Raw genomic sequence first — 16,398 nt, forward strand, 5'->3', positions numbered from 1 at the left:
GGTTACTTTTTTTTGGGAGAAAAATCGACGTCATACTTTAAACGTTAACCAAAGTCCTACCATTGGGCATAAAGTGCCAGTCATCTCTGCTAAAAGGTACACACGCATCCATTACAATCAATGTTATGTGTTACCGTAAGTTACAATTGCTACATCACGTTTATCATTGTTTACAGGAATTCCCCACCCCCCTCCCACCCCCTATTATTGTAAGTATCTGCAATGAGTCAATGTGATTGTTTACCCATATGCCTTAGTAGCAGCTTTTTTGTCAAGTGTATTTTACACAAAGTGACGGGTGGCTTGTTTTTGTCTACTTTGGAATGAATTGAATCACGATTTTGAGGGTATATGAAGATCGCAGCTGTTTGTGTCTGAATTATTACTGACCTGTTAAAATGGATGTGCAATTTTTAAGGCCAAATTTAGTCATTGTGTCTTATTTATGGAGCAGAATAAATCTCAAATCAATGAAATCTCTTTTTTATTGGATCTAATCTATTGTTTTTTTGTGTGTTGTTTTTTGTCTCTTGACCTGACTGCTCTGAATGGTGGTGTGAGGTACAAAGCACACAAATGATGAAGTACAAATTTCTGATGGTGGGTAGTCATGAAATATTTGTACTTTGTTATCTATACTTGAGTATTTTTACACGTTGGTTACTTGAGCTTTTATGATAATTTTCCAACCTACATTTACAAATCAGATATCAAGTACAACTTTATTGTCAAATGTGCCGTATGTGCAACATATATGTACCGTATGTACTTTCTGCTGACTTTGTGAAAGTGCTGTAGTCTTAATGTTTTTTTTTTTCCAATCTCAACAGAGAACAGATGTAGTTCAAGTCAAACATGGGCGACGGCTTGATTGAGATCCCGGTGTCCAATAAAGTGGAGGGAAAAAAAAGATGGGACTGAAGTGACATTGAGGGACTAACCCAGGAAGGTTTTAGTGCCAACAGCAACATACAGTATTTGGAGAAGCAAAATATTCCCATTGTGGGTTAAGAGAATTGAAAACATTTTTTTTTCGGCTCTTCATTTACCATTTGGGTTCCTTGTGTCACAACGTTTGCAAACACGTATCGATAGCATAAGAGTTGAGCCAATGCTCGGATCTAGCTCTATAGCATCATGCTGGACGAAACACTTCATGTCAAAAGTGTATCATGTGGCCAGCCCGCTTAATCACTCCTGGAGAGTGTCTCGTCATCGTTTTTGATGAGTCCCACCAGATTTACTGTAGGTCATCCGCAAATTTAATGAGGAGGTTTTTGAAGCTGGATGCTGGAATGCAGTCATGGGTCATGAGAGTGATGAGGAGGGGACTTGAACTGTAGACCTTTTGCCACATTGTGTTTTGTTGTATTTATCATTATGGCGAGCTCTTTTGTTTGTAAAACTTGCCTGCTTGGTTGAATTGCATTTGAGCCCTCACCCTGCTTTTTTGCGTGCTTCTGTCATAAATTCAAGTACTTTGGAAGGAGTCCAGGGGTGGTCTAGTGTCCCCCAGAACTGGTCTGCTCCTTTGACAACAAAAGATGAATTATTATTTTATTTTTTTTAATTCTGGCATCTAGGCAGATTTATTCATTCATTCATTCATTTTCCGATCCGCTTATCCTCACGAGGGTAGCGGGGGGTGCTGGAGCCTACCCCAGCTGTCTTCGGGCAGTAGGCGGGGGACACCCTGAACCGGTTGCCAGCCAATCGCAGTCTCCCTGTTGAACACGGAGACTTGGAAAACATGCAGGACAGTGGGCCTCCAGGACCTGAGTTTGACACCTATGATTTAGAGTGTTCAATCAGTCTGCCATGCATGTCTTTGGAATGTGGGAGGAAATTGAACCCAAGACCTCTGCACTCTGCACAAGACCACCTGGGCTCCTTATGCAAATTTTAATTTTACTTAATTTTCAAAGTCTGGATACAATCTTTATTCCTGATACAGTTCGCATTCACCCAATAGGTGAATGTGTTCGCTGACAACAGAGAGATTATTTGATCATATTATTTCAAATCCAAATCATGGGTGCCACTATACATGTTGTTTTTTTTGTTTGTTTGTTTATTGAACATAAAACATACAGTATAATAATTTGACAGAAAATAAGGTAGATAAAAAAAGTAAAAAGAAAGAAATCAGTCTTCATTCAACACAGTTATTATGTTCAAGGGAGTAGGATGAAGTAAAAAACTTATCTAGTCCTACCCCGTTATGTGTTTATATCTACTAAATCATTTTTATATCAATCAGAAAAGAAAAAGTAAGAAGTCTCCATTAAGGCTCATACTTTACCCTTAACCGCATTTATTTGTTGCGCTTTTATTTTGAAGGCGACCAAAGCACAACATACAAAGCATAACGTAATGCAAAGTCGGAACAATCATGGTGGCGCCTGGCTTCACTTCGTTTTTCCGTGTGGACTATGGAGGCAGAATTTTGAATTGTGTTAGAATACATTTCCGTATGACATTAGATTCGGTCTTCCTTCAGCGGAAGTTTAGGGTTGCCAAGCACCACTTTGCGGTCCGCGGCAAAGCTCTGGAAGTGCAACGCTAGTGACTCTGGGTAAGTCGTCAATTAATACTAAATACACATGTCGGTTTGCTCAACGCTGGTATAAATTTTGCGTCATTAAAACGACGTTAAGTAGTTTTGTTCATAGTTTCTCAAATTTCACTTGTTAGTTTTACGAGCCGGTCGTTATTAATTGTCCGCGTCAAACGAACGATTGCATGTTATCGTACCTAATGTTGTGGTTTTATTGCCAACTATTAGTCTGGATGGAGAGAGCCGAAGAGCAATTCGCAGTCGGGGAGGGGTGGGTGGAGGCAGAAGAGAAGCAAAACGAGCTGCTTGTTGACAGTGAACAAGAGGAGGCCGACGCTGGAGCAAATATGTCCCCTCCACGGGTAAATGTGTAGAGCCGACAACCAGTTTGAAGACGATGTATTCAATTTAAATAATTCCATTCAAATCACTGTCATTGTTCTCACATCAGCCAGGATCAGAACCCGTTGATGTGGGCCAACGGTCTCAGGCCGACAACACTGGTGCTGATGGAGACCCTGCTGCAACTGGACTTACTGGTCTTGGTCTGTCTTATGTCTCATATACTGTATTCTAAGATGTATTGCAAAGAAAAACAATGTAGTATAAAAACGACAAATTCAATAAAGATCTAGTGTAGTGTTTCTTAACCTTCTTAGAGGTACTGAACCCAACTAGTTATTATGCACGTTGACTGAACCCTTCATTAGTGAAAAATAAATGTTTTCAAATTCAAGATATGGAAAAAAAAACCCTGCATTCATTAAAAACAGAAAAAAGTAAATTAAAATTCATGTTTTAAATGGTGCTAGTACGTCAGTCACACATTGACTACTACGCGAACTAAATTTCCCACAGCATCGATTGGACAAGCAATACAATGTGATCATCTGCAGCCAGTGATGGCCAAGCAGGCGTGTCATTACTAATTGACATCTTGAGTTGGCTCTGTCCTACCCTCTATGGCAGAGGCTCCGTCGAACCCCTGACCCTAACCACTAGGGTTCGATCAAACCCAGGTTAAAGACTCACTGATCTAGCGTGAGCTACTTTAAAATGGAGCATGGTATACAAGCATACTAATTTAGTATTACTAATAAGCATAATTAAATTTTTGCATAACTATTCATGACAGTATTGTATTTATTTTTTTAAATGTGGTATTATGACTTTTATCTGTTTTTCAGAACAGGACAATACTTCCCGGGTTGGGTCACCAAGTCACTTTGTAAACTCATCGGAGGACGAAGACCCACTGATGGAGGATGAAGATGAACTGATTGTTCTTGATTCTGAACATGTTTGTAGTACCTTTAATATTTCTGAAAATACTGTATATTCATTTCATGGTCGATGTCGTTTAAAATCCAATTCTGTTCAATTTAGAGAATGTATGATGGTTGTACATTCTGGAAAACAAACATTTTGACGCTCTGGAGCTCTGTTTTCAAAATTTGTGTAGTTAAATGTTGCTGTTTAGAAATCACTGCTCTCAAGAGACAAGTTTGCTCCTGGATTTCTTGCAAATGTGAACAGAATGATTCAGATTTCATGTTGGACATGTTGACAGCCTCTGGCTGCAAAGAAGCAAGCTGCGCTGAAGAATCAACTCATCAAGGAACTGGAGAGGCTCACACTGGATCTAAGGGAAGAGGTTAGATTAGCTTCATTTTTCATGGGGACGCACAAAGAAGTGTGTGCGTCACATGCACTTACTGTTAACATTTCCCTGATCAATCATTTTATATTTATAGGCTTTTGTGTGTGTATGTGTGCGTGTGGGTGCTTTCTGCTCCTTGTGCAGTTGGGAATTGAGAAGGCAGAGGTGAGCCAAACAGAAGAAATATACGTGCAGTTGTTCAGGGAACAGGAGAGGCTCAAACGACTCCAGGCAAGACTAGATGGCCAACAGCAAACCAAGATCTTGGCTGAAGGCAAACGTCGACAGGTGCAAGAGGAACTTGAAGTGGTAAGATCTTGCCAGTCCAGCACCACCAGCCAGTGCAACAAGGAGAGGGCCAACGGTGAGATGCTCGGATCACTCCGAGATTTATTTTCCTCATGACTTGATAAACCCTGACCTCATCTTGCATGGAGTTGTTTTGATGTACAGCAGGGGTGTCCAAACTTTTTGCCAAGGGGGCCAGATTTTATGTGGTAAAATGTCGGGGGGCCGACCTTGCCTGACAACAACAATATTGTTCAACAAATTTTAGTAAGCCAGTCTGTTTCACATTTCCATTTTTATTTTAATTTCAACAATCTTAAGAATTTCTTTTGGTTCATTTGAAACGGGTATATCACATGCAACTGCTTATTCACTTGACTTTTTCTTAAACAGAAGTCTCCTGAGTGCAAATTGATTGATTTGAAACATAAAATGTATCACCATGACTTTTCAATAGTCACAAAACCTTTGACTCGAACAACAGGGAAATGAACAAGCAATACACATATCCACAACTGCAAGGATCATTTGAAATATGACATATCAGTCAATATAAACACGGAGTGATGTCTTGTTAACTCGTGAGTGATGCCCTCTAGTGTCTAAATGCTATTACACATTTAGTGAATGCTATTACTCATTTAGCCACTAGAGGGAAGCAGTACTCTATGAAACATCACTCACCAGTCTACGAGACCTCAGTCAATGCAACACGTGTTCCGTTGCTCCCAACCTGCGGGCCAGACGGCACTGATTTTATGACAGGGGCCGAGGGCCGGATGAAATTCGACCGCGGCCCGGATTTGGCCCCCGGGCCGGACTTTGGACAAGCCTGATGTACAGTATTCGTCACTATCTTGAACTAGAGGTGCTTGGAGTGCTTACTTGCAAATGGCCTTGGATTAGTTTTGGAAGGACTGGCCAGTGTTTAATGGTTTCCCCGCTTCTTAGGATGGTTTACCTGTTCAGTCTGTGCTCCCTGAATAGACAAAAGTCGAAAAAGATGCAATATCTGCTCTGTCTCGATCTAAACATGGGCGTGGGCTGCTACTCGCAGCTGCTCTGCCATCGGCTATTACCGAGAATCATCCTGGCATCCCATCGGCTAGGAGGGACCACTTCCGTATCTGTCTATGTGTGAAGATGGATAGATATGTGTCAATGCTGCGTCCGCATCATTCGAAACTTTCCGATAGTTTTACGTAAATGTGAATCACCCAGAAAAAGTGTTCACCAGTCGGACGATCACTCACTATGCTGATGTTTGCCCAAGGCATATTCAAAGGATTGTTAAAAGCCTTGGATCAGTTCTTGACAAAACGCCACTCCAAAAACCACTCCTGAGTGAGAGAGCATGGACTAAAGAGGGCAAAAAAACAATGTTTTATTCTTTACTCTATTCTTTGTTTTTTACATTATGCACAACTCTCATTTATTGTGAAATAATCTAATTGTAACATGTATTTGTTACATATTTGTATGCATTTGTATGCTTTAGAAAACATTTATGTCTGAATGTTCAGCGGGCTTGGAACGGATTAGCGCATTTACATGGAAATTGCGTCTCTACTTACAAAATGTTCTAGTTAGAAATTGTCTTCCAGAACCAATTATTTTTGTAAGTAGAGGTACCACTGTAATAATAATTCTTAATAAATAATTCATTTTTTTTTTCAAATTTAAAAAAACACCAAGATTTTAACCCAGAATCTTTGTTATGAAACATACGTTCTCACCAGCCCGTCACCTTGCTGCCAATGTACAAATCACCTTAATGTGGATTTTTCCTATCCATAGTATCCAACCTACAAACAGAGCTGGACAAACTGAACTCACACCTCAACTTCACACAAGAAGTTGGTGAAGATCTGCATTCTAATGTCAAAGCCATGAAGAATGTCACACGCAAAACAGCAGCTCAGAAGTCCCACGTCGAAGAGCAGAAACTCAAACAGGTGAATGACACAGTATACAGTGCCGTGAAAAAGTATTTTCCTGATTTCTGTGTTCTTTACATATTTATTATTCACAGATTTCAGTTCATCAAACCAATTTAATATCACACAGAGACAACCAATGATGATTTCATTGACCAACGGGGAATAACAATTAAATTAAATTTGTCTCTATGTGGAAAAATTAATTGCCCCTATTGTTAAATCACGGGCAGCCCGGTTGTCCAGTGGTTAGCACGTCTGCTTCACAGTGCAGAGGGACCGGGTTCGATTCCAGCTCCGGCCTCCCTGTGTGGAGTTTGCATGTTCTCCCCGGGCCTGCGTGGGTTTTCTCCGGGTGCTCCGGTTTCCTCCCACATTCCAAAAACATGCGTGGCAGGCTGATTGGACGCTCTAAATTGTCCCTAGGTGTGAATGTGAGTGTGGATGGTTGTTCGTCTCTGTGTGCCCTGCGATTGGCTGGCAACCGATTCAGGGTGTCCCCCGCCTATTGCCCGAAGACGGCTGGGATAGGCTCCAGCACCCCCGCGACCCTGGTGAGGATTAAGCGGTTCGGAAAATGGATGGATGTTAGTTAAATCACAAAGTAACTGTGACTAACGACAGTTTTGGGAAAGCAGAGTTCAATTTCACTGAGTTTGACACCCTAGCACCACATTTGTTGAATCAAGAAATCACCTCAATAGAATCTGTCAGACGAAGTGAAGGAGGCTACAAGATCTCAAGAAACAAACACATCATGCTGAATAAGTTCAAGAAGAAATTAGGAAAAAAAAGTGATTCAATCTTATCAGTTTGGAAAAGGTTTCAAAGTCAATTCCAAGACTCTGGGGCTTGAGCAAACTACTGTCAGCGCCCTTATCCTCAAATGAATAAAACCGGGAACAGTGGCAACATGACGATTTCACAGCACTGTGAAGAATCCATGATCAGTGTTGACTAATTTCCATTTATGACCGCACCAACAGGACATTTATGTGGATCACCTCACAAAGGGCTTGGAGCGAGTGACACAACAGAAGGATATGTATGAGGTCCAGACCAAAGCCCAGGCAGAGACAACGGCGGCAACCAAGGAGGCTCTTTCTGAGGCACGTACAGCACAACATACTGTCAGTTGGACTGTGAAGGAAATGCATTCCCCCCCCCCAAGTTGCAGTGAAAACAAACATTATTCTTTGTTGAGACATTGGAGCCCTTTGTCTATATCAGAGGTGGCCAACCAGTCAGAGACGAAGAACCAATTTTGTTCTACTGTGTTACTGCAAAGAGTCACATCATACCCTTCCTCGTGCGCGCTCGCAAACACACAGCCTTTTTTGCCCAAAGAAAGACTTTTAAAGCGACCAACTTCCCACAATCGACCCGATCGCGAACGTGCTAGCATACATACACACCCACACGCGCTCTCTCATGCACGTGGGTACACTCACATATGAATGCACGCACGCAACAAGAGCAACAGTCCGAACGGGCCGAAAATGAACGAAAGTTAAAGACACAAACAAAAATAATCTTTTTTTCCCACCCATTTCCTCTTCCCATCCCTTGCGGTCGTCTTGGGACCAGTTCACTGGCTCCTGGTCGATTGCGATCGACATATTGGGCACCGCTGCCTGAAAATCTGAGGTAATTTGATGACTAGCTTAGCGTCGTTGTTTGCGCATGGGCAATTATGCAGTCATCTGATTGGTTGCCCTCTATGTCAATCAAGTAATAGGATTCGTTCTGTGTATTTAGCGCCTTTGTTTGAATGGCATCGCCACCGCCGAGGCATTCTCAACGTTTGTCATGTGAAAGCCCGGGAGCCGCATCGAACCATCCAAAGAGTCGCATGTGGCTCGCGAGCCGCTGGTTGGCCACCCCTGGTCTATAGTTTTCCCTCACTTATCGCGTTTTATGGGGACCGAGAAAGTCAGTGAAAAACCGTAAAGGAGGGTTGACTCCACCTCTAGGAATTTTTTGTAAGTGTATGCGGGTACCAGCATGCTTAAAATATGAAAACAGGATTTATACTTGACATATTTGAGACAAAGACCACAACAGTACACATATTCATTGAAATCTTCGATTATAAAACCTTATACCAGTGGTGGGCAAACCATGGCCCGCGGGCCGGATCCGGCCCGTTGGTCTTTTTAATCCGGCCCCCCGAAGATTGGTGCACAATTATGGTTTGATTGCATTCATTTCGTTTGGACTTGTAATGACAGGTATTTCAACACCAGGTGGCAGAGTTACTTCAAGTTGCAGAGCACAGGGAGGGAGGGGAAGACAAAGAAAGAGGGAGAGAGTAATGACCACGGAAGGGAAAGTGATATGTATCTGATTAACAGTAACAAAGTACGTAACATTCAGGAGACGCCTGGAGTCGTAAAGACTCAAATCTACGAGACTTTGAAAAACAAGGAAGCGATTCTTACTCAGTCCGATTCTGGCAATTTCCATGCTCAGAGTGAATTAGTTGTGGCTCGAGTCAATGAACATTTCCTAGAATGGTTTGATTGTTATCATGTTAAAAACTTTCCGCAAACTGGATAGCTAATAAGAGTCGGAGAGCAGTCAAATGTGTAGACTAGAGCGTGAACAACAGGGGGCTCAGTACACATCCTTGAGGAGAACCGGTGCTGAGTGTGATGGTGCAGGAGAATGTTACATTATTACTGGCATGCAAAGACATTGTGCTATCTTCTTGATTTTATATTTCTAACTTTTCTAACTGAGAGAGGCAGACGAACAATCAGATAGTCAACAGCGTGATGAGACACTGATCAGAGTCAACAGCGGGACAAGACACAAGGGAAGATGCTGGGTAGGGCTGCGAAGATGCGCATCCAATCAGCTCACGGGATAGATCCACTCTGGCTGTCACTGCTCGACGCCGCGCTGGAACCAGTCATGCATACAGTCATGTACAAAACCCCCTGAGTCATTTGGCATTTCTTTCTGAATACAGTACTTTGTGGAAAAAAAACGTGATGTAGTAAAACCGCGATAAATGAAGCGCGATATAGCGAGGGATCCCTGTGTTCCAATTGATGTGCTGATGTCTCACAAAAGATTTGTTGAAGATTTTAATTTGATCAGCCATTTTTTTTCACCAACATGTTTCACTATCCGTCATTAATATTGTAGATCAGAGAAAACTCTGAGATTCATCTTTGAAACGGTGAAAATGCACCCAACCCGTGGGGCATTGTTGTATCATTTCGTGCGTGCTTGTGTGTTTACGTTCTTCTACAGGCGGAAATGCAAATGGTGTCTCTGGCGATGTCACAGAAACAGCTTTTACAGCATTGGAACAGGAGCCTGGTGGATTTGAGGAGGCGAGATGAAGACTTCAGAGCAATGCAGGAGGCTCTTCGGTCAGAACTGACTTCCAACATTGTATTCATGTGGAATTCCCTTCAAGTGGGAATTAAAATAAAACATTCAGTCGTAGCAAAATGCGACCGATGCTCTCCTCTGCAGTGAAAAAGGAATAAAATTCACAAAACACGAAAGTGAAGCCGTGCATCATTTTTTTCTCATTCAGTTCCCCGTACTTTCTTTTTTTTCCACAGCATGGCTGAGCACCAGGTGATCGTGCTGGACAGCGAAATTAAGGGTATGAAAAAATCCATCTCTGAGCTACAGGAGGAAAGTGAAACTTTGACCATGCTGCTTAACTGCACCGATATGGACTGCGACGTCTCCAAGAAGATGATCAGTCAGAAGCAGAGCCAGCATGAAATTCTGCTGGCCGAGTACAGCATCTACCTCCGTGCTCTGGGGCAGACTGAGCGGACACTTGCAGAACTCACTAAGGTTGACAGAAGACTTCTAATGAGGTAGCTGTGACTTGATTGGCCACAGAATGAATGTCTTTTCTCTCTTTCTTTAGGAGGACAATACTCTTCAAGCTGAGGTCGCTGATCAGAGACGAAAGTTGGAGAAAAACAAAGATAAGCACTTGCAGTTGGAGAACAGCATCATGACTCAAATGCTACAGACGTTCATGGACAACAAGGCTGCTCAGTATTATCAGCGACTTACCAACCAGAAAGCCTCCCTCAAAAAGGAGAAGGTAAACTTTTAAAAGAAGGATCTGTGCTATTCGGGCTATCATGGTTACATTTCGATGTTCAGGTTCACAATTTTCATTTCAAAAATACGACCGGTTAAAAAGGCTGAATCAAATCTGGACCACGGTGTCAAACCCAAGACCCCTGGAACAGATTCAGGCTGTATCATTTTATGTATTGATGGAAATGGATTTCACTGCCAAATGCTTCGCGAATCTTTTTCCTCAACTTCTGGCTCTAAAATTAATCATCCAAAAATGAGTTGGATTGAAAAGATAATCGTAAAATGCAGTCCGACAGGGTAAAACAAAAAAAATCTAAAAATTCTATTTACATTCTGTATTATATATATACTAGCTGGTAAGGTGGGCCTTCGGCCCACAAAAGTGTTGTTGCTTGGTTCAACTTTTTGTTCATCTTCATTGCTTATCGCGAAAATAAAGAGATGTTTAGCTCTACTAAATAACTAACAATTTCATTGCAATGCTTGTGGGTTGTGGGTAGACAACATTTTTTCGCTAAGATGCCCGCGCGATCGTAGTGAGCCACTGCCTGAGCGGCGCAGTGGCGGCGCGCAGCGGCGCGGTGAAGTAGGTACGTTTTGAAAAGGGACAGACGGAAGGACAGACCGCGTGCGGGACGACGCGCAATATATATATATATATATATATATATATATATATATATATATATATAATATTTTGGAAAGCCCACGCAGGCAAATAGAGACAATAGTCAGGGAGCAGGCTAGCCAATTATCCATTTACTGTACTTTATATGATTTCACACTTTTAACAGGCCCACAGGAGGCACCCATAGAACGTCAAATTTGACATCCAGTTTGAAAATAGCGTATCGGTATGTTAGCATGGGTTGATATTTGATACTGTTTCCCTGCTCGTATATTGTTCTTTAAATTCATCACCCTCTACTTTTAAATGAACATTATATGCTGACATTATAGATGCAGACCAATATGACATAACAATCCCTTCTGTCCTATTAGGTCTATCAGTTGTGGCATTTAGAGAGTCAAGTAATGGCCGCCAAGGTGGAAAGTAAAGTGATTGACGAGAAACTGGAAAACTTGGCCCGATCTCAGAAGGAGCTCGATGAAGAAATCGCAAAGTACAACAAGTTGGTCGAATCAAATCAGGCTGATAGTTCCTCCAGTGATGCACTCATCACACAGAAACAGACTGCTATCGCTAACTACAACAAAAAAAAGGATCTCATTGCAGCTCGCACTGGGGTAAGGAATCCTTGATTGTTGAGCATATATTGTGAGGATTTGGAACATCTGTGTCAGATTCAAGGTCCTGGGTCCAGGTCTGGCTCACCACATCATTGTATGTCATCCAAGAACTCTGTACCTTCATTTTTAACAGACACAACAAGCATTTTAATGCATTGCTTTCTTCACACACACATGAATGAGATTGTGTTTGCTGTAATGTCTTTGTTTGCGGATGTTGTCATTGATTATAATCCATCGACCGTGTATAATTGACACTAATTGTAATAATTAAATTATTATTATATTAGGGCGGCCCGTTAGTCCAGTGGTTAGCACGTCGGCTTCACAGTGCAGGGGTACCGGGTTCGATTCCAGCTCCGGCCTCCCTGTGTGGAGTTTGCATGTTCTCCCCGGGCTTGCGTGGGTTTTCTCCGGGTGCTCCGGTTTCCTCCCACATTCCAAAAACATGCGTGGCAGGCTGATTGAACACACTAAATTGTCCCTAGGTGTGAGTGTGAGTGTGAGTGTGAGTGCGAATGGTTGTTCGTTTCTGTGTGCCCTGCGATTGGCTGGCAGTCGATTCAGGGTGTCCCCCGCCTACTGCCCGAAGACAGCTGGGATAGGCTCCAGCACCCCCCGCGACCCTAGTGAGGATCAAGCGGCTCGGAAGATGAATGAATAAGTTATTTATTGATTTATTATATTAATTATTATAATCATTATTATTATTGTATAATTTAAATACTTATTTTAATTATTTAATTGTAATTCGAACCTGCCTATCAGATCTGTGTAAAGGTTCATTTCAAATAGTCAAGTCAAGTCAACAGTATTTATAGAAGTTGTTGTTGAAAAATAAACAGTATATAGTCGTTGATGTCACTCGTATGAATATAATGGCGATTGAAAATTCGCGTGACACCCCTTTAGAATGTTCTTTGCCAAATAGTCCAAAGTGCGTGTGTGTGTGTGTCTGTGCGCGTGCGCGTGCGCGTGCGCGTGCTTGTTTTCACAGCATGAAGACCTCAGTCCTCTGCAAATCAAAGTTGAGGCAATAAAGACTCAAACTGAGGAATTAGCCGAAAAAATCAAGAATGATCAGCAGCTGTGGCTCAAGCTTCAGGAAACACTCGTGGGACTGACCCTGGAGATTCAGGCATACAACAAGGTGTACAACAAGCTTCAAGCAAAGTACACTGTGACCTGTCAAAAGAAGATTTATCTGGAGCGTATGTTACATGTTTTTTTGTTTTATGATTTGTCATTTGCAAAATGTAAATCATGAATGCTGATATTCACCGAAACCGCGACCAGGCCATCTTGAAATTGCCCAACGTGAGGAGAATGAGGTGGAGAAGAGCAATAAGATGCTTCAAAGAGACCTGCTGAAGCTCAACACGCTTGTGAGCAAAAACACGCAGCTGCGCGACGCTTTGGAGCAGGAGAACGCTACGATCGAGACTGACTTCCTTCACAAACTCAAGGCATGGGCATATCCTTTCTGTCTGACACAAATCCTTTTTCATCCTTCAAGTGGTTTTAATGCTCCGTCTGTAATGTTATATGATTAGTTGGCAGAGCGGGAAACTATCGAGATGGAGTGTAAACTGGAGAAGACCCGGGGGGAAAAAGAGCAACTCCTCAGCAGTTTGGTGGAGGCTGAGTCAGTCGTTTGCTCAATAGGAATTTTATTCACCAAATGTATGCAAACATCCGTGTGTGTTTTATGACAGGCGACAGATCATGCTGTGGGAAAAGAAGGCTCAGCTTATGAAAGAGACGCGTTTAGTTGTGGAAGAGGGTCATGGAGACATCCAGATAAGCAAAGATAACATTCACCGGATGGAGGTACGTTCTCCTGAAAAAACGTGCATGAGTGGTGCTCATTACATCTTGGCAGTGATTCCCTGGAAAATCTGAACCGCTATAATTCTGACATTATATTGATTTTATATCAATATAAAATGATACAATGATAAAAGAAGGTGTGGGTTCTGGTGTCATCAGTCAACAATAAGTGTTGCTAACCTATTAATGCTTTGTTATTGTCATTTATGGTCATGTAGTTTCTTGCACCTTAAATGTGTTTTTTTTTTTAATGTGCTAAACAGCGGCAGCTCAATCAGCTGATGAAGCAGCGGGAGCAGCTAGTGAAGGAGAGTGTCCTAGTCGTGGAAAGGAGGGGAAACATCATCGAGCGCAGTGATGCCCTGGCTCGAAGCACCAAAAAGCTCATTACGAAGGGAACGCTAAATCTCATCAATGATGGCTTGCGGCGCAAAATAAAAGAAACACAAAAGGTGATAGTTTTTGTCTTTTGTCTGTATACATTATTTGTTGTGTAATAACCTCAAAATGTATGTTTTTAAGATGGTCAAAGAGTGGGACCAGGAGCTCAAAGAACTGCAAGACAGCCAGTTGAATCTGAGCAACATTGTTGCACATCAGAAGCAGCAGCTGATGAACCTGTCTGGCACCAGTCGTGACCTTGAGACTGATCTGGAGAAAATCCAGAATGCCAAAAACAGGGTATGTTGTCACATAAAGTAACGCATATACCATGCCATTGTTTGTCCCAAGCCCAAACAAATCTCAACAATATGTGCCTTGGAAATTTTTCAAATGCAAACTATGTGACATAGCAAAATAATAAACACTGCGTATATATTTTTTTTAGCATAGCATGATATGAGCATGAACTTGAGCACCAACTAAGGCAAATTTTTTTAACCCTCGTAGTGCACCGCTTGCGATAAATGTAAAATGATGTCTTTGAATCAAAGGCAAAGGCATTCAGAAAAACACGAGAGAGCTGAAACTTATGGAGGGGTTCTAAAATGGCCTCAATTTCATGACGTCACCGGCTGATAATTCTCAGGCATTGCAGCAATAATACAAAAACGTTTTGATACCTTAATCTTCACAATTTACATATTTTGCACCAGAGACCCATTATAATTCATATTTTTGAATGCATCGTAAACCTAATGTGTAAACATGCATTTCACGCGATTTTTACGTCAATCGCTTTGTTTTCGCTTGGACAAACGTATGCATGCCACATTGTTGGGTTGAGGTCATTACAATTGTGCAACTTTTAGGTGGTGCCAGAGGATCGCAAATCTGTTTGCCTTTTTGCAGGAGGCTTCAAACCAATGCATTTTACATGAACACGTCCGGTCGGGATTGTTAGTAGGGCTTGGTTGGGACCTCCAGACACAATTTTTTTTTCCTTTTACAAAAAATAAAGACTAAAAAATCCCAAAGAACTATAAATGTATGGATAGCACAGATGCCTCTGAACATTTTGAGTGTTTGAAGAAAAAAAAAGAATGTTTTTTGTAACACAAAATACATCATTACAAAAATTGTAAAATGCGTAACTTAAGGCCTTTTTAATTTGGAGCACACAAGGGTTAACCGGTGAAAGCATCACAGTCGCAGTTTTCCACTCATCTTTTCTACTTCCTTTTTAGGACCAAGCTTACCTCATGGAATTCCAGAGCAGGGCTAAGAAACTCCAAGAGGTGACTGATGGGAAATATCGACCGTCATCCTCAACGAGTCAAACAGTGGAAGCCGCGACACGGAACCTAAACGAGCGCTTGCTTGCTATCGGCACCATTATCCACCGTGTGTGTGAGGAGTTCCCCATTCACAGAGAAGCTCTCTGTGCTCTGTTACTGCCTTTGGAAGCAGGCGCACACAGTCTCCAAGAACAGGAAGCAACAAGTTAGTGATATGCAAAAAGTATAATGACCTTTGAAACTCAGAGCTCCCTATTTAGGCCTGATGGATTACGTGGAGGCAGTGGTGTAACGGTAATACGTTCATGAGCAGGGCAAGATGTCTTTTGGCGAAAGGCAAGGGACACCCTGGACTGGTTGTCAGTCAGTCACATGTGCACATAAAGAGAAAGGCACCCCATTCATGCTCGCCTACAGGCACTGTCAACAATGAGTGGGAAGTGAACCCACACCGCCTGCTCAAGTCAGGCAACTAACCCCCTTCGCCATCAGTGATGCAAGTAATTGTAGCGGGTATACAGTGAAACTCCTCTACAATGAAATCATACAGCAACGAAAGCATACACTTACTGTATTTGACACTTCATATAGTCAGTGTAGAAAGAGAAAAAAGGGAAAGAAATTGCAGAATTTACAATCAGCATTCACTTTCGCTTACATTTCATGGATAATGTCTTTTGTTTTGCTTGCTGCCTCTTTCATTTTGATTACTTTTACCCTCTCTTCCAGCGTCAGAGCTCTTCCTGCCGTAGCTGCTTGACATCCAAAGGTCCGTTTTGTAGCCATATTAGCAATGCAACGTTCTTGCTGCGTCGGAAACGAACAATAACAAATACTTCCTGGACTACTGCGCATGCGTAAACCAGTGTGGTGGTTGCTGTTGCCGTTTCCCAACGAAGCAGCCGAGGTCGCTGTTGGATTAGACTTTGTTGTAGTGAATCTCATCGCGAGGCAAGAGCAGAGAAAAATATTTCGTATACCGCAACAGGGGGGGTTTTCGTTGTATGGGTGGCAGGAGAGTGGCAATGGTGTTAATGCATGAAGATTTTTTTTCACACTAGGGGGTATTTTCGCCAATGTAGGGTTCATTGTAGAGGAGTTTCGCTGTAG

At 42.1% G+C, this 16,398-nt stretch overlaps 1 protein-coding gene and 1 long non-coding RNA gene across 2 annotated transcripts in view; both read left to right on the forward strand.

Annotated features, from left to right (window-relative positions):
- The window catches only part of LOC127612661 (uncharacterized), a 166,092-nt gene that overhangs the window by 125,018 nt on the left and 24,676 nt on the right, over positions 1–16,398 (forward strand). The window lies entirely within an intron of this gene.
- Positions 2,322–15,847, forward strand: LOC127612654 (coiled-coil domain-containing protein 40-like). Its single transcript, XM_052083405.1, has 18 exons — positions 2,322–2,919; positions 3,009–3,102; positions 3,745–3,857; positions 4,128–4,211; positions 4,362–4,581; positions 6,303–6,460; positions 7,429–7,551; positions 9,704–9,825; positions 10,024–10,267; positions 10,344–10,526; positions 11,531–11,776; positions 12,777–12,990; positions 13,076–13,245; positions 13,333–13,424; positions 13,495–13,609; positions 13,873–14,061; positions 14,132–14,290; positions 15,238–15,847. Exons 1-18 carry the CDS (start codon positions 2,743–2,745, stop codon positions 15,496–15,498), a joined length of 2,964 nt encoding a protein of 987 aa, XP_051939365.1. The 5' UTR covers positions 2,322–2,742; the 3' UTR covers positions 15,499–15,847.

Source organism: Hippocampus zosterae, chromosome 13 (genome assembly GCF_025434085.1).
Source record: "Hippocampus zosterae strain Florida chromosome 13, ASM2543408v3, whole genome shotgun sequence".
Lineage (NCBI taxonomy): Eukaryota > Metazoa > Chordata > Actinopteri > Syngnathiformes > Syngnathidae > Hippocampus > Hippocampus zosterae.